At 45.0% G+C, this 20,912-nt stretch overlaps 1 protein-coding gene across 6 annotated transcripts in view; it reads right to left on the bottom strand.

Moving 5' to 3' along the window:
* Positions 1-3,475: 3,475 nt before the first annotated feature.
* Positions 3,476-20,912, bottom strand: part of SPOP (speckle type BTB/POZ protein) — a 50,254-nt gene continuing 32,817 nt past the window's right edge. For all 6 annotated transcript variants that reach the window (XM_028701941.2, XM_028701942.2, XM_077917360.1 and 3 more), the window contains 9 exons: positions 19,294-19,438; positions 18,629-18,750; positions 15,447-15,598; positions 15,179-15,306; positions 11,113-11,290; positions 9,556-9,611; positions 8,345-8,467; positions 6,092-6,234; positions 3,476-4,945 (listed from right to left, as the gene is read on the bottom strand). In XM_028701941.2, coding sequence (XP_028557774.1) covers positions 4,801-4,945; positions 6,092-6,234; positions 8,345-8,467; positions 9,556-9,611; positions 11,113-11,290; positions 15,179-15,306; positions 15,447-15,598; positions 18,629-18,750; positions 19,294-19,371 — 1,125 coding nt within the window. In that variant the 5' untranslated portion in view covers positions 19,372-19,438 and the 3' untranslated portion in view covers positions 3,476-4,800. The remainder of the gene's footprint in view (positions 4,946-6,091; positions 6,235-8,344; positions 8,468-9,555; positions 9,612-11,112; positions 11,291-15,178; positions 15,307-15,446; positions 15,599-18,628; positions 18,751-19,293; positions 19,439-20,912) is intronic.

Consider the following 20,912-nt stretch of genomic DNA (forward strand, 5'->3'; position numbering starts at 1 on the left):
TCAAAGTCCCGAACATCACCTTGACATCCCTGGAGGAAAGTCAGGCTACAATTCTAATACAGTGGTACCTCGGGTTAAGTACTTAATTCGTTCCGGAGGTCTGTACTTAACCTGAAACTGTTCTTAACCTGAAGCACCACTTTAGCTAATGGGGCCTCCAGCTGCCGCTGCGCCGCCAGAGCACGATTTCTGTTCTCATCCTGAAGCAAAGTTCTTAACCTGAGGCACTATTTCTGGGTTAGCGGAGTCTGTAACCTGAAGCGTATGTAACCTGAGGTACCACTGTAACAACGTGTTCTTGGAGAAAAGCTAGAGTGTGCTGTATTTCCAATGGCAAATGCAGCCTGGATTAAAAAGTTACCCTGGCTGTAGACTACCGGTACCTGGTTGTGAACTGTCAGGGCTGCTTCAGGGCTATCGTCATTGCTTCATCTTAAAAGTCCTTGCATGCAACTCTCTTTTAACTTCTCTTTCAAGGCAGCATAGCACAACATCATGTTGCTAGCATTTTTTTACTGTGCTTTTCAACTGTGCAAAATGTTCCACGTACAAAAAGGCACCAGCAAAGCTCAAGGATGCAGGCCAGGCAGGGGAAAACATTCAAGGAGAGGCAAAGCAGGACTAGGGAGGGGTGTGGCTGAGGAGGGAGTATGGCCTGGCAAGAGTCCTCTGGGGCTGCATTTGGCCCTTTATGCTGTCAACCGGCCTGAGATCTACGGGTGAAGTGTGGTATACAAACAATAATAATAATAATACAGTGGTACCTCGGGTTACATACGCTTCAGGTTACATACGCTTCAGGTTACGGACTCCGCTAGCCCAGAAATAGTACCTCAGGTTAAGAACTTTGCTTCAGGATGAGAACAGAAATCGTGCTCCGGCGGCACGGCGGCAGCGGGGGGCCCCATTAGCTAAAGTGGTGCTTCAGGTTAAGAACAGTTTCAGGTTAAGAACAGACCTCCGGAACAAATTAAGTACTTAACCCGAGGTACCACTGTATTACATTTTTAGCTCAGTAACCCTTACCACCTGAGTCAGTATTATCTGTGTACTGGAGACGGTGAAGGGAAGAGGCTGAGAGGGAACAGAGGCAGCAGCCCAAATCGTTCCCAATTATACTGTCCCACTCAGTTATGATAACCTTACTCCCAATTTACAGTTCTTTGCATCGGCTGCCAGCTGTTCCGCCCACACCCAAAACAAGTTGCGGCTTCTTACATCTAATTGCCTATTCCTCCTTCTCCTCTCCTTTTCTCCTCTAATCTTTTTTAAATGCTCCAGCTTGGTCTCTCCGCTCTTCTGATACTGTTCTACTTGTTAATTTCTACTTCTCTTGCTCATTTCCCTCCCTTTTCCATCTTGCTTCTTTTTATCATTTGGGATTTCCCTCTCTCCTCATCTCATGTCCTGGTGGCATACTCTCCTTTCCCCAAGAACTTTCTCAAAACCGAGCTTTTTCCCTCGTAGAAGCAACCAGTATGTCTGGAAATCAGCAAGAAATCTCGTTTATGTTCATGACACTTTTAAATTTCCTGTTTCAACTTATTCCTTTCCCCCTCTCTCCACTCTGCCTTGTTTTGTTAAAACTGTGAAGCTGTTGCCGTGGACTTGCTTTGAATTTGTACCAAACCTGGCACAATATTATATGTATAATATTACTCGCCGCCGTCTGACAGCAAAATTCCTCAGGGAAACGGCAAGACACCAAATATACATTTCAAAAAGCAAGCCCCTGGCCTCTGCTCCCCATCTATAGAAAGTGAGTAGCAGAAAACTTATTCACAAGGGGCCCGAATACAGAAACTAGGGTGTGAAACACTGCATGTGACCCTGATATTCTGCTCTAGAGTCACAGTGGAGGCCCCTAAAATAGTATAACCCCAGAAAGAGCTTATTGGATTTGACAGCAAGCACGCTGTACAGCCTGAACACTAAGAGAACAGCTTCAGAACTTGCGTAACTCTTACGCTCTCCTCTCAACTCACCTCAACTGAGAACATGGGCACCTATTTACAGGGGAATCTTCCATAGAGAGGGACACAGGTAGTGCTGTGGGTTAAACCACAGAGCCTAGGACTTGCCGATCAGAAGGTTGGAGGTTCGAATCCCTGCAATGGGATGAGCTCCCATTGCTCGGTCCCTGCTCCTGCCAACCTAGCAGTTCGAAAGCACGTCAAAGTGCAAGTAGATAAATAGGTACCACTCCGGCGGGAAGGTAAATGGTGTTTCCGTGCGCTGCTCTGGTTTCGCCAGAAGCGGCTTAGTCATGCTGGCCACATGACCTGGAAGCTGTAAGCCGGCTCCCTCGGCCAATAAAGTGAGATGAGTGCTGCAACCCTAGAGTCAGTCACCACTGGACCTAATGGTCAGGGGTCCCTTTACCTTCCATAAAGAGCAATCTCCACCACGAGTGATTGCTACTAAAATCATTGCCAAAACGTACCCAAACTCCAAGGTTTAGGAAAACACAACCCACCTTCAAAACATGAAACAGCCCCATGAGGAACAAACACTTGTAGTAGCTGTCGAACGTTGACTATCAGTGAGAGAAGAAAAACTAAAAATTGCCGCTGGTGGTGAAAGAATGGAGAAGAGGAGAATGCTCTGCAGGTATCAGGGATTCCCTGCAACATAAAACTTTGGGGTGGGGGTGATCCACCCACCAAGTTCATTCATCATCATCTTTTCCACCCCGCCCAAACTTATGTTCTTCTACTTATTCAAATGGCAAACTGAGACGGATGCGGCTGTTATCCAAATAATTCATATTGAGATATTGGTCATACTGTGCCGCTGTTTCGGGGAACTTCTCCTCAAGCTCGGAGCTGAAGATGGTTGTGAGCACACCTACCACCCTAAAGCTTGCTGCTTTAGGCAAAGTGAGGGGATTGGAAGAGGCTGGACCCCTGATTCTTGGCCCCAGGGGGCGTACTGAAGGGTTGGCTGGGTTGGACCCTGCCAATGGTGCAGGCCCAGGGAGGGGGACGCAAAAATCTCCTGTCTCCACTCTGGCCATCCATGTGCTCCCCAGGTCGCTTTTCCGAGGAAAAAGGAAGGAAAGCAGGAAGGAAGGAGACAGAGGGACCGACTGACGGAGGAGAGGAGGTGGAACAGAGCAGACCCGACCCCGGTGGCCATGGAGGAAGTCATTGGCACAGCGCAAAAGGCAACTAAAAGTAAAGTTTTGAGATTCTTGCCCATGGCTTCAGAGGTGCCAATACATCTCCTTGGCAAGGATGCAAGGGAGCCAAAGTACACCTCTGCTTGGTCCAATCACTTTATGCAAAACCGAAGAGGGACAAGCCAATCAGGAGCATTGACCTCCTGTGCTAAGTCCAGGAGCGTTGGTGGGAAAGGTCGGCTCCCAGATCTAGCTCTTACTGAAATAGGAAACCAAAGATCTTGGTAGCAGCTGCTTCAGTTCCTGGACTGCAAATAACACCAGCGTAAATAAAGCAGACACATAAACCAAATATGAACTTGAGGGGAAAGGTCTTTCTCTTTTTTTATATAAAAAAAAAGTGAAAGAAGGCCATAAAGACAAGACAGAACAACACACAGTACAAAAGAGTAATTATATTTTCAAAAAGAAAAGGAAAGGGGGTGGAAAAAAAGAAAAGCTTTACCAGTTATTTTGGAACTTCTTGCCTGTAAAAGGAAACTGGCTTAGAACGGAGAAGGACCAGAATCTTCTACAAACCAGCGGATTGGGTACAAACACTCGATAAGAATCATTTTTGCAACGCAGGACAAGAAACCTTTGACACAGTGTTCATGAACGATAAAATTTCTTTAAAAAACAAAACGAAACAGAAAAGGATGTGAAGAAATCACAGGAGTTCAGAGGAAGTAAACTAAAACAGGGGAAGAGAGATACCAAAAGAACAAAAATTCCCACAATATCTAAACAGGTAACCATTGTTCTTGGACAGCCAATTCCAAGTCCAGAGCATCACCAACAGTTCCTGAAAGCCGGTCATGGCTGTCTCCATCCTATCCAAGTTGTCCAGGGAGCGTATCCTCACACCAGCCCCCTCATCACTTTTTAAAAGTTGTCAGTTTGTGAGAGGGGCTCGCTTTTCATTTTTGCCGTCCATGTACACAAGTGCTACCGAGAGAGACCGTTGTCGCCTCATGGCTGGAAGGCGGATGGAGGGATTTCACGGCGGCCGGGAGTCTCTCCCTCTCCCAAAAGTCCCGATACAAATCCCATGGATGCTCCCGTGAGTGGGCTTCATCTCATCAAGGCAGAATCATTCCCCACCCCACCCCCGCATCCCCCGTTGTCATTTCCGGAACGAAAGAGAGCGTCCTCCTCGCTCTGATCATGCCCGACTTCTTGTTCTGTGCTGTCAGATGCGGAGGCCATAACGACGTCCCTTTTCCTCTCGCCTTAAATTCCATTTAGCACTGTTGGGATCTGTTGTCTCAGGCCAGCCCCTGGCCAACTCCTTAAGTTCTTGACTTGGCCAAGTCAAAAGGGAAACACACAGACATTGCAGCAACAGGGATATATTAGGTTGAACAGTCCCCTTTAACCCAAAGTCCACCCCTCCCCATTCGCCCCAAAGTTTATTTGCTGCTGATTTTTTGTTTCGTTTTAAAAGTCTGCACGTCTCAAAGCAGTCTCTTCCCCCACCCACCCACCCCCACAACAGAGTTAAAAGCTCCACAGGTTGCATCGTCTACCTGGTGGTCAAGGTTTGGAAAAGCAACTTGCTTCTGTTGCTACTTCCATATTTTTTTCTTTGTTTAAAAAGCCACACATACACACACGGGGTTGTGCGATGGGGTCCGGCCTTAGGATTGCTTCAGCCGCTTGCGTGGGGGTCCCAGAAAAGGGCACTGTGCAGAGGCCAACGAGCGATACGCCTCGGCCACCAAATGGGGGTGAGACACGACCATCGACTTCCATCCTGAAGTCTCCATGACGTCGGAAGCGTGGCTGGAAACAAACAACAAAGGAGCCAAGGTTACCGGGGGTTTTTTTTTGGGGGGGGGGGAATGCAAGCACACAAAAGTTAACAGTGAAAGGCAAAACACACAGAAGGGAAGGGGAAGTTCTCAAGCTATCCATATTTCCATTTTAGGGTTTCAGCAGCTGCTTTTATGTCTTGTATAAATGCCTTATCATCTGCTGTAGAAACTCTGTGGTGCAATGTAAGCAAGATGACACTACCTTGGCCTGAAACATGGGTAGGCAAACTAAGGCCCGGGGCCCGGATCTGGCCCAATCGCCTTCTAAATCCGCCCCATAGATGGTCCGGGAATCAGCATGTTTTTACATGAGTAAAATGTGTCCTTTTATTTAAAATGCATCTCTGGGTTATTTGTGGGGCCTGCCTGGTGTTTTTACATGAGTAGAATGTGTGCTTTTATTTAAAATGCTTATCTGGGTTATTTGTGGGGCATAGGAATTCGTTCATTCCCCCCCCCAAAAAAAATATAGTCCGCCCCCCCCCCCCAAGGTCTGAGAGACAATGGACTGGCCCCCTGCTGAAAAAGTTTGCTGACCCCTAGCCTGAAAGAATCGAGGCTGCTTCAGGGGCTATTCCCCCCACCCCACTTGCACCCCAAGTCAGAGGTGCTCGTTTTGCATTTAGCAACTCACCGTTCAGACGCAATGGGTGTGACATGAAGCAGTTCTAAAAGAAACATTCAATTTATCCAAGAAAGAGAAAGAGAGAGGGTATTTTGCACTGGTTGTCCACTGCAGAACACACCTGTCTTCTCTTCTCTTACAGGATTTGCTTTTGAGGCTCCTTGTTTGTTCATCTTGGGATGCTTAAGAAAGAGAAAATATGAATGGAGCTACCACTGTCCCCCTTGGCAGAAAACAGTGAGGCAGAGTGCCCTTTCGTAAAAGTGCCTTCCACATTCCTCGCAGAAGGAGTATGCAACAGCCACTACTTGATTCTCCAGCGCAAGGGCAAAAAGGGAAGAAATTATGTTTGATAAAAAAGAACCTGCAGATGCACCAGCAAGAGAAACCAAAACAGAGGAAGTGGAATAATCTTTGTTCTCTAGGGTTCTTACTTGTCAATTTCCCCACATTCTGAGGGGAGGGGGAGAAAGGATAAAACCTGCTTACTAGTTGATGAAGTCGACCGCCTGAGTTTTTAGCTGGTCAGCGCTGTGTAGATCAGCCAAGATGAGGATCTCTGCTGCATTTTCTACAGACAGGTTGCTGCACAGAGCATCCTCGCACATCACCTTCAAGCGTTCCAAAGCATACTTAAAAGGAAAAAAGAGTACAGAGAGGTACTGAAATCAGGTTGCCCTGAAAGAGGAAGACCCAAAAGAGGCTGGGCTGTGGTGGCAAAACTCCCTACAGGTGGGTTTTAGCACTGCTATTTTGAATGGCTTTTGTAGATGTGGTGCCCCACTTCCCTTAATCCTATAAAGTCTTTGTGCTAGCAGTCTTCTCCTTGTTGGAGCAAATGTTCCAAGTCTTGCGCAGTGCTTCTGTAACTATAGCATAGCACTGATACATGCAAAGTGTATTGTACTGTATTTTTTTTTTCAATTATTCAGTAGTAATGTTTGGAAGCACAATATTCAAGAGGAAGAGAGATGCATATTCTGGGCAATTGTCAGCATATCTGAAGCCTTCTGGCTGGGGAGAAAAAACAACGAAGAGATATTTTAAGTTCTTTTGCCAAAAACACGCATAACAAGTGCCAAACCTAACTGGAGAAGCAGAATTATGCAAAATTGTAGTAGGTAATCTGCATAACTTAATTCTGCTTGCAGAGCTTGGGAGGGCTGGGCAAAGAGAACACACAAGCCCAAGCAGATGGACGAAAGGTCAATGGAGTCTGGATCTTTAGGTACGGCAACATCCTTTCCCATCCTCCTCAATAAACACTTCTGAAAGACAAAGCCTAACTCTCTAATCGCATCTTCACCCAAGAGCCCAATGGCAGGTCTCCAGGGTTTAGGATATGCACTGTGTTTTGTTTATAGTATAATTACGTATTTTCCCCAAGAGACTGGAGGAAGACAGAACAAGCTGTTCCCAAGCCTCTTGGGCAAATATTAAGAGGCTTCATGTGCTGCCATAAAAGGTTTTGCTTTCTGTTCTTATACAGACACCCTGTAAGGATTAGGGGGTGGGGAAGAGCTATATAAAAAGTCACAATTAAAGACCCCCTAAACCTTACAGTCTGATCAATGGGCTGGACAACTGCTGTTGCTAGGCAGGGCTGAAAATTAACTTGCCACTAAACCATCCCCAGAGGCCAATATGGGCTTCTGCTGGGCAAGTGTGCAAGACTCACTTGGCATCTGCTGCTGCATGGTAGTATATTTTGATTTTGTGAAGGGGGCACAAATTTCTATACCCCCCCAATTAAAACTGCGATATTCCACCCTAAATTCCCCATGCTGCTTTTCTTCCCTGCATACATACGGCAGGGGCTTTTCACTGCTATTCTATTAACGACTTGAACCAAGGGTTGGAAACTCCAATTCTGAGAAGCCCAGCTTCTTCACCTCTGCCCTTTTGCCCCAACCTGCCACACACAGGTAAGGAACAGCACAAAACCTCACAATTCAGTGGCGTGAGATGTGACCTTGAAGCATCAGCATTGGGTCCTTAACTTGCAGGTACCCCCATATTCCTGGAGTTGTGAGAGGCTGGCTCTGAGGCTTTTTCACTGAGGCAGTGAAGCCTCATTTCACAGACATCACATCCCTTTTAATCAACTCAGTGCTGGGTCCAGGGGGTGATAGTGATTTACTTAAAGGGCAGTGTACAAGAGGGGCACACACACAACAGAGCAGGGCACCCCTCTCTCTGTGCAATGAGGGGTGTACCTAAAGATTGCTGTCTCATCCTAGAAGCTTCTACAGCAGACTGTTCATCTTTCAGTGCAAAGATCAGGAAGCAAGAGTTTGTCTCTATTGGCCCTGCTTCTCCTCTCGCAGGTCAACATCTTGAGGATGGGACAGACTACTAGGAGGAGAGGGGTTAGCAATGCCTCATGGCTGGGCCTCTTGACAGCAGTGGGATGTGGCCTGCCTCAAGTATACAGCCACTCACAGCTTACAAAATAGGCTGGGCGGGCCAAGGTAATCTCTTTGAACTGCGCCCAAAGATCCAAGAGTGAATCTGGTAAGACACCAATGGCATGTTCATGCCAGCGGGTCCCCCACAATTTCGTCTCCAGGAGACAAGAACTCCTCTGGTTTAAAAAAACCCACAAAACCAAAGGCCTAGGTATCAAGTATAAACACAATGATGTTGAAGCCACGGTTTCTCTGCTGGCCCCCCTCTCCCTTTTTGCAAGAGGAAAAGAAAAGTCAACGGCTGGCCAGCCAGCCATCCAAGCATCCTGTGTACCTTATCAGCAGCTGCAAGCAAATCGTCAGCCATTTTGTCGAGGTTAGGTGCCTTTCCCGTGTAAATGAAGCACATCATTTCTTTAAAAACTTCAGGTTCCACATCGTTGATTTCAACTCGATTCTGCACCAGGGGGGAAATTAGGGTTACTCTTCTGACACTCAGGCAACAGACCCAACTGTTGGTCTCCTCCCCCAGATCTCTCTCTTTTTTTGGGGGGGGGCAAAGTAGAACTATTTGGAGAGAACACGTAAATATTTGGGGAAGAAGATGCAGAAGGAACAGAAATGTTCTAGTCTCCTTTGCCTCTTCCAACTACAGAAGAGAATGTGGTGAGACTTTTCCTTAACGCTTCGCTTTTCCACTGTCTCAGGCAGCAGCAAGAAGCCAGCGCTTACTGTTACATAAATGCCATCACAACTGTAAAACGCTGGCAGCGCAGGAGTATTAACTCCTCCTACAGTGCTTTCCAAATTTCTTTTCTGGTCTGTCTTGAAGGTTCCTGGTGGCTTACAATATGCCCATCTCTCAAGGCTTAGTTTCACAACAAGGCTGCAAGGTAGGAATGGTGGGGACAGTGTATCTTGGAACGAAGGGCATCAGCTAGTAAGCTTCTCAACTGAACAAGCCTCAGACTTGCAGCCTCTAGCTCTGGCTCCCTGAAATATAAAAAACCGGAAGGCAAATGTCCACCTACAGTGAATTCTTTTCATGCAAAAACTGGAAAGGGTAAATGCCAAAATACATATTAGGGCAATGCCTTTATTAGGTCCAGCAAGATGCCGCAAGATTGATGAAGGTTTCTGGAGAACTCGCAAGCTTGCACATTATATTGTGTGATATTTTGGTTGGCCTAATAAAGGAATTCCCCCGACCTGGTTATTGTTTCCATTGGCAGCGCTTGTTCCCCAGCCATTCCTCCGGTCAAGACCTATCTATCTAAAATACAGTTCACAATGTCAGCTCTCTAGCATTCCTTCCCATAGCAAGAGGCCTTGCCAACCTGGACACATGACAGCAATGTATTTTATTTCTGCTTTGAGCCTCTGTGCTGAGCAAGACCTTTGCAAGTGGAGGTCAAAAGTCTGCAGTATTTTTCAGCTACTTGCTGGGGGAACCAAGAGTTGTTCCAGCTCCTGAATTATCTCTCCCAGTCTGCAGATCAGCAAATGGCTCTTCCTCACGACCAGAAAGCTGCTCTGCCCACTTACCTTTTTACTCTCTTCCATCTCGTGTTCAAACATAGCGCTGAAAACCGGAGAACGTGCTGCGGCCAGAGGGGTGGGGTGGGGAACACAAGAATGAAAGAGAGAGAGAGATTGGGGAGGAGGGAAAAGAACACCACAAAATGCAATTAAAACTATGTGAAGAGATAACCTTCCTCTCCAGAGAGGAACTGACACATGCAATCAGTACCTGCAAATAAAGGTACCAATATAACAGGCCGTAAAAAATAAATAAAACGATCATGAGAGAAATGTTATCAAATGTCTTCCTGAGGGCATATGCACACTAGAGAAAGGAGACCAGCTTAAAACTAGCTTTTCCATCAGCCCAGCCCACCCCCACCCAAGAGCAGCTCTGGAAATTGCAGTTTTGTGAAGGTGCAGACCACTCACAGACATTCTCGCCTCCATTCCCTCCCACTACAGTTCAGAGGGTTTTCCTCCAGGGAGCCGTGGTGGTTAAACCGGCTTGGAGCAGAATATATACGGGGCTGTGTGCACCCTCTGCTTAATAAGAGAGACAAAAAACGTTCTGCTCCCAGGCAGACATCTTTCTGCTCCGAGAAAAGCTAGGTTCTGCAACATGCATGAATTATGCAAGTTGAACAAATTTCACAAGCTTGTCACAATTCATTCCGGTTTTGCTAGCCGCACGAAAGTGAAAAATCTACGCAGGGGCCTAGCTGAGGGGGGAACACTGGAGAGCATACTCCTAAACTACTCGGAAATCGCATTGAGCAATCAGTCTGGGATTCCAGCAGGAATTGCCACACGCTTTCAAGTACAGTCATACCTTGGTTGCCGAACACCTTGGAACTTGTATGTTTTGACTCCCAAACAATCGAAAACCAGAAGTGAGTGTTCCGGTTTTCGAACAATTTTTGGAAGCCGAACATCCAGCGTGGCTTCAATGGCTTCTGATTGGTGGCAGGATGCTGCGCTTTGGTCTTCGAACAGTTCTGGGAGCCGAACGGACTCCCGGAATGCATTCTGTTTGAGAACCAAGGTAAGACTGTATATCTCTGCAGTCATAAGACACAGAAACTTGCCTTTCTAAAGGGAGAAAAGAAAGCTGAATGGTGTATCCTAGGCTCCCACGGAACTGCATTATATACAGCAGGCATGTCCAACAACTTTGGCTTCCCCCAAAAAAGTTCAACAACTTTGGTCAATCTAATCTAATGCGTAGATCACTGCCAGTTTTTTTATAGTGGGAGTAGCTCACAGTGTTCTTGGGAGTTGGACATGCCTGATATAAGTCCTAGAAGACCTCTGGCAAAGCGGTTTTTACAATTTGCACCTTCCCCGCCCTCCCAATAGCATTAAATGGGTTTTTAAAGCTGAGGTTTCGATGTGATACATTCCCACTGCCCCCCATTCCCCGGTCAAATCAATTGTTCCCATCTTATAGGACCCGCTATTTGGAGCCCCTTTCTGGAAAAGAAGGGAAGCAACCTCCAAAACACTCATCAAGGCAGTCGGCTTGTCCCTGATCAGTCCATCCGCCATCCTGCTAAGCCTCGCGCCCATGTCAATACCGACCTGCTAATATGGCTTTGTGAGCCTGGAACTCCTGGCCTGCCACACACAGGCAGCAGTCTGTGAAGCGAGAGTTTTCCCAGAGGCCTCCCAACTCATCAGCCAAGCGGCATTCAGGTACCTTCACCATGTTCATGGAGTTCTGGCCGGAGATATTGACAGAGTCCTGTACTACACTCACCTGCAAGGAAGTACAGGGGGTTAACAAAAGCAGCAGCAGCACAGTGAACTTTTTAAAAAAGTGGGGGGTAGCACAGAGGGTCAGTGGGGTAGGGTGGAGGGAAACAAAACCCCAAAACCCCACAGATGCTCTTGGGTAAGGATGTTTAAGACGGAAACAGCAGTGCAATGAAAATAAACTGTGCTCCCACCCACACACTGGCACGGCTGCCTAAGGATTTCCACAGATTTTGATGGAATCAGAAGTTCATCTAAGTTCTCTCCTTTGGGATAAAAGGCAGGGCCATCCATTTCTGCAGATTGGTCCACGCAATCCAAGGCACTACGTGCCGCAAGCAAGGAGCAGAGATGTCAAAGAAAACAAATCTGCTGAGTTCCACATGGCTCCAGAAGACAAAGCTATCAGGCCACAAGCGACAAAAACCTCTCTAGAGATGAATACCAATGAACACTTACTATATGGCAACTTACAATGGGGTACAGAAAAACGCCAGGGAGCCCAGTCTTCTGTACGCTCTTTCTGAACCTCCTTGTTCCTCCTGATTTCATGTCAGGTATATGGAGGTGTAGTAAAATTATCGTCACCGCTTGGCAGAGTGTCACAGGCCAGCTTCCCAAGCAATTACAGACATACTGCAGCAGATTACCACTGTATGAAGTCATTTCGATTCAGCCAGAGTCACTAGCCAGATTCCTTCCTGACCGCACCTACATCTGTTTTATCAGTCCCTAACCTTGAGCACAACCCAGGCTCCAGGTCTTTCAAGAATGAAGGCTCAAGTTAACTAGTTCAGAGGTTCACAAACTTCCTCACCTGGAGTTATACGCTATTTCGGAGGTGATTAAAAAAATTAAAATTAAAATTAAGAGATATAAGAATATCCCTGGAGCATGGAGGTACCATATAACTATTGTGACTGGTTGCCTCTGATGTGACTTATCCTCCATGAATGAGCATATTGCCCATTTTTAAAAGACTTCCAAGCACATGGCCATTACAGGAAAGATGGGGAAGCTGATGCTGTTGACGGGCTCCCGACTCTCATCAGTTGCAGTTGGCGTGGCCAACAGCCAGAAATAGTAGTAGCTTCCCCATCCCTGCCTTACAGGGCCTTGAGGGCATGCTGAAAATTTTCACAGCCCAAAACTCCAGCACCAATTGGAGGTTTGTTATCATCTCTGTTGGATGACAATACGCACATTTAAAATGTTGTGTGCCCCACTCCGACGCCACATTCCAATGGGAGACAGGCAGCAAAATTTCAAATAAAATCAAAAATACAATTTGCAAGCCTGCTCTGAACTCCCACCTCTGAAACTACTGCTTTTGAAATGTTACTTGCCCTTATAAACAATGCCAAGTGAACTGTTCAAGAATCAGTGATTTCAATGGAAGTTACGCATGCACTTTAAAATCTTGCCCATCACAATTAACAGGACTTAAATGTTGTGAGATGTTGGGTGGATTGTGTCCGGTACTTCTGAAGTCATGGAAGGCATTAAAATGAAAACAAACCCTGTGTTTTTTTTACTGAACAAAAATCGAGATCCTGAGAATGCTGCAATTTGCTCTGAATCCTGCAGTGCAAACATGGAAAACAAAGAATTGGGTGCCTGCCTCTTTGAGACAGCAGCCACTTCAAACTGGAAATGGATGCTGCAAGGATCTCAACGTAAGCTAACTGGCAGCTCCACAGGTACTAGCCAGCAAAACAGGGGCTGTGCAAGAGCAGGTGTACCAGTATCTCATGTGATCGGGCCAAACTTGCAGCCTATGTTGCTGCAGGTTGGCAGACGGAAGACCCAGCAGAACTAAAGCGAATATATTTTTTTAAAAGACAAACAAACCCTCTTTCTCAGCAGTATTCCAAGTTTTAAATAAAAACCCTGGTAACAGTCTCCCAGCTCACCAAATGTTATCAAATCCTTAGAGAGCCTCAGCAGAGGGGAACACACACACACACACAGACTCAAATGCCATTCCTGCCAAATAGAAACACAGCTGTAAGCACCTGTGGCAAGGAACGGGGAGGGGAAATTCGCTGAGCATATGGCACTAAATGGCAGGAAAACCTCCTGGCATCAGCAAAAACTAGCACAAGTTTTCATTTCTATGCATAACTTCTGGCTTGCCAGATCCAAAAGCTTTTTTCTCTGACAAAAGCCTGACACTTTCCAAGAATGAATCCCATGCTGTGCGGGGACAGACAGGCCGCCTTGTCTATTGACGAAGAAGCCCCACACAGAGCGATGCAAAGGCCTGGAAGAAACACGATTTTCTCTATTGTGCCGTACCAGGACCCTTCCCCACTCCCCACCCCCAATTTATCCTACAGAAAAACTGAAAACGTTGGAGATCACTGAAAATACTCCATCAAAAGTTGCTTTCTCTTTTGACACGAGTCAAATGCTTTTTAAGGCACGGCTTTTTACTCACTCAAAATGTGAAACATGAAGATTTTGACGTTAAGGCTACCTAAAGTACGTTAAATAATGGCAAACGTGTACGTATGTGACACTCAAATCCAAGATGCATTTCAACTCTTAGAGGTGCTGCCTTCTTCATCAGAGGACCATTTGGGGCCTTTGTTTTCTTGTACAGTGGTACCTTGGTTGTCAAACTTAATCTGTTCCGGGAGTCCCTTCGAAAACCAAGGCGCGGCTTCTGATTAGCTGCAGGAGCTTCCTGCACTCAGACGGAAGCCGCGTCAGACGTTCGGCTTCCCAGAAACGTTCGCAAACTGGAACACTTACTTTTGCACCGTTCGGGAGCCGATTTGTTCGGGAGCCAGGGGGTTCGGGAACCAAGGTACCATTGTAAATGGCTACTTCCTTTCTTCTGGGAAATTGTGATCTAGTGTGGAGATACTAGAAGCTAATATCCTGGTATCTACTGCCCTTTGGGCATGTACAAAACCAACACTGCAATCCAGGAGCCAAGGTTCACTGAATGGGGTTTACTTTGCTCATTGTTATGAGCCAGCATGTTTTAGATTTCACTTTAAGACTTTCACATTTCACTTGGGGATACGGGTGGCGCTGTGGGTCAATCCGCAGCGCCTAGGGCTTGCCGATCGCATGGTCGGCGGTTCGAATCCCCGCGGCGGGGTGAGCTCCCGTCTGCGGTCCCAGCTCCTGCCCACCTAGCAGTTCGAAAGCACCCCTAAAGTGCAAGTAGATAAATAGGTACCGCTTTCTAGTGGGAAGGTAAACGGCGTTTCCGTGTGCTGCGCTGGTGCCGGCTCGCCAGAGCAGCTTCATCACGCTGGCCACGTGACCCGGAAGTGTCTCCAGACAGCGCTGGCCCCCGGCCTCTTAAGTGAGATGGGCGCACAACCCTAGAGTCGGACACGACTGGCCCGTACGGGCAGGGGTACCTTACTTTTTGAGGCTGCAATCCTATGCATGCTTACCGGGGAGTAAGCTCTACTAAACAAGAGTGGGTCTTCCGAATAAAGATGTACAAAATTGTTTTATAAATTTCATAAAGGTAAAAAAAAAGAAGATAGTATTTCCCCCCCCCCCCCGAATTTATGGAATTATACATTTCTAGTCACACACCTGCTTCCTCATCCTCCCCTCCACAGGTTAATCCACGTAATTCACATGACAGCATGCCACAAGCGAGAAAAGGTGCTTGCAGAGAAATAGCTCCAGACAACTCAAGCAAGCGAGCCAAGTCACACCTTACGGAGGGAGTTACAAAAGGCCCCTCTCCCAAACAAAACACTCAGGGTCACCATTCAACTCCAACTACTGTGCTCAGTTCAGAAGGAATGATGGACAAAGGGACTGGACATGCGATGGGAGCTGAGAAGCGTCTTTGCAGCCCTTCTGCGGTTTTCTTCCAAATGAAAGAAAAGGTTTCGCGTCGTTTTCCCCTCCTTACCTCACAGAAGAGAGTGAGCTTGTCATCTGGGAGGAGTCCGTTGGCCTCATCCAAGAGAAAATCCCTTCTAATAAACTTCTTGAATCCCCAGTCTTTGCCTTGCACAAACCGGTAGGCTCGCTGACTCTCTGGAAATATATAAACAAGTGGGGGCTCTTTTTTGAAAAAGGAAAGCCAAGAGACACACAAGCAGGGCTCTCATTCGCTCTCGCTGCCTGTGTTTAAACGGCAACTGCAGCGCAAGGAACCGGCCACCAACTCTGCGTACCCATTGCTTTCGTTTCTTCTCCTTTTGCGTTCAGGATGGAGAACTTGAATTTGGCTCGGACTTCGCTCTTTGGACAGCTGACCAGTAGCAGGTAGAGCGAAAGGTAATCTTTACTCTCTTCGTCCAAGCCCTTTGGATTGACGCGCAAACACCTGCAGAAGCAGAAAGATAATCTTCATCTTCTCGATATGGTCTTAAACCTGCAGGCAGAAACAAGTTTCCACACACAGATCTGTTTGCACTGGGTGCACGAAAGAAAATGCAATGCAGGGGACATGGGAGGCACAACCTCTGATAAGGTGATGCTTGCGGTTACTCCACAGAGATCCCCAAAGAGGAAAAGGGTTGTTTGGACATTTTTGCCCCCCTTGCGTGGGATTTGTGCTCCCACATCCTTAGCTTTCTTCTGGAGGAGCAAGGAGAACCAGAACTAGATGTTTAATAGGATGGAGATGCACCCAAGTGCTCTTCCTTTGGAATCCTCACTAGGTTGGATTTATCTTGTAAGAGTCCCAGTTTAAACTGGCCAATGCCATGGATTGCAAGTATGGCTTGGCTCACTTGCTTGAGCCATCTGGAGATATTGATCTTGTGGTGTGCCCGTGGCTTAGATGGCATGGTCATGCCTTGCTGCAATCTGTTAGACAACACGTTTTGGCCCCTTGCAGATGATTCTATAAAATTTCCTAGCTGCATTTTCATTTTTAAAAAAATAAATAAATTTTAAAAATATTTTTCACTATTAGTTTCCATAACCACATTTACATTGAAATCAACAATTCCCTCATTCATATTTTACTTTATAATAAGACAACCATTTACGGCTTCCCTTCTTGACCTTTCCTGGTTCCTTTGATTTCCCCATCATTTCTGCATATTCTTATATATCAATTTCGTTCTCTTTTCCTTTTATTATGCCTTTATTTTATGTTATACTGTTGAATTTACCTTAATCCTGCTAAATTTTCCACATATTTACAGTTATTTTCCAAATACTCCACAATTTTTTTCCCATTTCTCTTTATATACTTGGTTCTCTTGTTTTTTATTCTACTACTTAAACCAGCTAGCTCTGCATAGTCAATCATTCTTAGTTGCCAATCCTCCTTGTTAGGGACCTCGCTCACCCTCCATTTCTGCGGCAACAAAATCTGAGCATCTGGGTATTTCTGCCTGTACCATTCCCAAAAGGAATGCCTCTGTTTTTTGGGGGAAAGTTTTTTTAAACATTTTTCTCATCTCATTGTATATCATTTCCCAATACTCTAACTATTTTGCATGTCCACCACATATGGAAGAATGTTCCTTCTACTTCTTTACATTTCTAACATACATTGATTCCGATTTGTACATCTTAGCTAGTCTACTGGAGGTTAAATACCATGTGTGAACCATTTTCAAACAGTTCTGTTTCAACACATAACATGCAGTAAATTTTAAATCTTTCTTCCATAATTTCTGCCAGTGGTCAATTTCTATACTATGCCCTATGTCTGTTGCCCAATGAATCATTGATGGTTTTACTAGCTCGACTTTTGTTTCTTATTCCAATAACATCTTATACATGCTAGATAATAACTTTTGATTATTTTCTAATAAATCCTTCAAATTGCGAGCTTTGGTCTGAAAATCTGTTTTTCTTATCCATTTTGAATCACTCATTTAATTGATAATATTGTAACCAGTCTGTTACCTGGCTACTTATTTCCTCCATAGCCTTGAGTCTAGGTTCCCTTTCTAAAAAATCCAATAAGTCTCTTTATGTCGTCTTGTCTACCCATATTAAATCTCTTCCAAACAATTGCTTCTATTGGTGATAACCACAAAGGTGTCTTCCTTTCCAGCAAGTTCTCATACTTCTCCCAAACTCTATATACCTTCCTTCTAACCACATGGATTGAAAAACATTTATCTATTTTAGCTTTCCCATACCATAGATATGCATGCCAGCCGAATTTAAGATCATGACCTTCCAAATGCAATAGGTGGGTGTTTTTCAATACAATCCATTCCTTTAGCCAACAAAGACACGCTGCCTCATAATATAATTGTAAATCTGGCAGAGTGAAGCCTCCTCTTTCTTTACTATCTATCAAAATTTATGCTTAATTCTTGGTTTCTTCCCCTGCCAGAAAAATCTAGTGATATCTTTTTTGCTGTTCTTTGAAGCAGTTGAACAAATTGTTGAACACTGGGATGGACTGAAATAAAAACGTTTTAAATAATATATGCGTTCATTTTAATGGCTGATATTCTACCCACTAGGGAAAGTTTCATTCTTCCCCATATTTCCAACTCTTTTTTAATCTTCTTCTACAGCTTTACGTAACTATGTTAAATTAAGTTGAGATTCCTCACAGTCAGCCATATCCCCAAGTACTTCACCTTTTTACATATTCTTAATCCACTCACCATTTCCAGTTCTTTTTTTGAATGGTCATCCATGTTTTTACCAATATCTTAGTTTTTTCTGCATTTATTTTAAGGCCCGCCACCTTCCCAAACTTTCTTATATCCTCTAATACCTCAGGAACCCTTTCAAGTGGCTGTTAATACCACATTGTCAGCAAAATACCACATCATCTGCAAAAGCCTTTAGTTTATAGGATCATTGTCCCACCAAAATTCCTTTAACTTCCCCGTTCTTTCTTATACTCTGTAACATTACTTCCAGCATCAATATAAACAAGAGAGGGGACAATGGGCAGCCTTGTCTAGCCCCTTTCATTATTTTACAGTTATCTGAGAGATTATTAGTTACAATTATTTTCGCAGATTGCTCCATATAGTTTGCTAATTCCTGTTAAGAAGGTATTACATCTTTTCCATCTTTTCTAACACCTTGGTGTTAGCTGAATTTTCAATATGGATGAATGGTACTGAGAGTCACAAGTAAACCACAGGGATATTGATATGAAGCATGCTTCTATATCGTTTCTCCTTTCCTCTGAAGTTCAAGGCAGTTCATTGCCTAAGTCATTCTGAAGACAATCCCACGCGTCAAGTCATTATTGTGCCATTTCACAGAAGGCAGGACTGAGGCTAAGCATTAGCAACCTCCCCAAGGCCTCCCAGTGAGTGTGCAGCTAAGCAGGGGTTTTGAACCCAATTCTAAGCACCACAAGCTACCAAATGTCATGTTCCTTGCTGGTCCCCACTGTGCACTGTGTAATGATCCTTACCACTTCAATTTATCATTAGCTCCTGATGAAAATGTTGAACTTTTGATGACCTCTCCCATTTCCTCCCGGCAAAAGCTGAAGTTGTTGATGGTCCACATGTAGGAAAATTTGACCACTTTGATCTTAAGGGGGGGAAAGAACAGCAGAAACACAGTTACAAATAGCAAGATTATGGAAAGACAACATACCTTATTTCCAATGATGATACGTTAGACCAGCCTTTCTCAACCTGTGGGTCTCCAGATGTTGTTGAACTACAACTCCCATCAGCACTAGCTAGTAAGGCCAGAGCTCAGGGATGATGGGAGTTGTAGTCCAACATCTGGGGACACACACGTTGAGAACCGCTGCAGTAGACCATTAGATGGCTTAGACCTTAGCAGGGTATCCAGAACATGGAAAGCAGGGCAGCCATACTTGGGAAACTTGACACTAACATCACACAGTTCACGGGATTTGCTTTTACACATCAGATTCATCACTGTTAAAAGTGGGCAGAACTCGACCGTCAAGTTTTAGAAAGCATCACATGCTGCCCAAAACACTGGCTCGGGACCATGACCATTTGAACAAGGCACCAAAGATGCCAGCCAGTATTGCTTTTCACTAAGATATTCTTTGCCTCTCCGTGGGGCAAACGAAAGGATTGCAAAATGCGGACTTACTTGAGTGTAACACCAGCTCTCAGCAACAGGCCCACTTGACATCTCTGCCGGAGGAGGAGGACTCGGTACCCTTGACATCGCCAGTTTGGAGGTCAGACAGGATTCCACAGGTTAGTTAAAGAAATCTGTGTGTACAAACTTCACCCTGATTAAAGAGGAAGAGGGATATAAAGGTTAGTTAAAACTTCCCAGCAGTTGTTAAGTTACCTCAGAATAGCATGGGTTCTGGCTAGTTTTCCAGTGCTTTGTTTTTAAAAATTTGTCTTATTACTGGAAAAGGTTAGGCACCGCGGATTTCCCCACCTCTGTTACCTTACTATATTGTCTCTACAGCAAGTTTAATTTGTGGAAGGAAGATAATGCTTCGCAATATTTACTACTTACCTTAATGCCCCACTGTGGGTCACTAGGGACTCAGCTGCACTAGTCAAATAAGGGTGTTTTAAATGCATTATAAACATGCAACACCAGATTGTGCAACAAAACATTTCTATGTGATTTTACATTGGGTTTCCCCACCCTCCCTTTTGCTATAACGATTTATTTTATGACTTATTTATAGCGGGGGTTTTCCTGCGCGTGGATCAGGACTCCTCTTTTACATATGAGAAACTGAGGAATAGGGAATTACAAAAGCAGAGATGGGATCTGAATCAAAGCAAACCTTTTAACTAGTTGAACAATGTGGCTGTCAAATCATGCACCACGGATAGGTTTGCAACTTCAAGAGAACAACCGAGCCAAACAAGAATCATGAGCCTATTGAAAAATATGGACCTCGTTTTCGATCCACAGGAATAAACGGGGACGAGCAAGAAACAAGGTAAGAGTCGTGGGACAGTTAACAAGGTCTTGCACCACTCTATGTACAGAGACAACTATAATTGTTTTATCCCACGCTCTACCTGAGCTTTTTCAAACACAAGCTGACATTTAGCAGTGTTTGAACAAAAGGAACCTGGGGCCAAACCACCATCACAATTAATTCAAAGATTTTCAGTAGCAGCCCTGTGAAGTGTTGGCTTGCATCCAAACAATACAGCCCTGGAGACATGAGATGCATTCTTGTTCTTGCACACAAGTTACCCCTAAACCTAAAAGCAAGGTATATCACAAGGCTCCCCTCCAAACTACTGCACCTTTCGTAGCACTTGTACACTGGAACAATATAAACCCACTTCAGACTCTAGCTAGCTAACTCAGGTGCTTCGCTAGCTCCAAACTTTGCATCATTAACATTCAAAATAAAGAGCACTGTTAAGGTACACTGTACATTACTTTAGAGAGATGGCAGGCCTTGCCCCAAGCAGCTTACAATTGGAATTTTACCAGTATGTGAGGCACTAGATTATGGGGACTGAAGCGACTGGCAAGAACAACAAAAGCTGCTGCGTGCTATACAATTATATGAGTCTATGAACCAAGTTGAGAGGTATGTTCAATTAAAAATAAAGTAAAATTAGCGAACTCTTGCAAATGAGAGGCTGGCTGCTCACTATTCAATGTCTTTGGAAAACCATTATTCACGCAGGCCTTTCTTTGCCAGTTGGCTTTTACTGATGTTTTTGACCTCTAGGTTAGATTAGTGAAATGTGTTATATGTGTTATACAGTTACTGT

The sequence above is a fragment of the Podarcis muralis genome, chromosome 13 (genome assembly GCF_964188315.1).
Source record: "Podarcis muralis chromosome 13, rPodMur119.hap1.1, whole genome shotgun sequence".
NCBI classification, from domain to species: Eukaryota; Metazoa; Chordata; class Lepidosauria; order Squamata; family Lacertidae; genus Podarcis; species Podarcis muralis.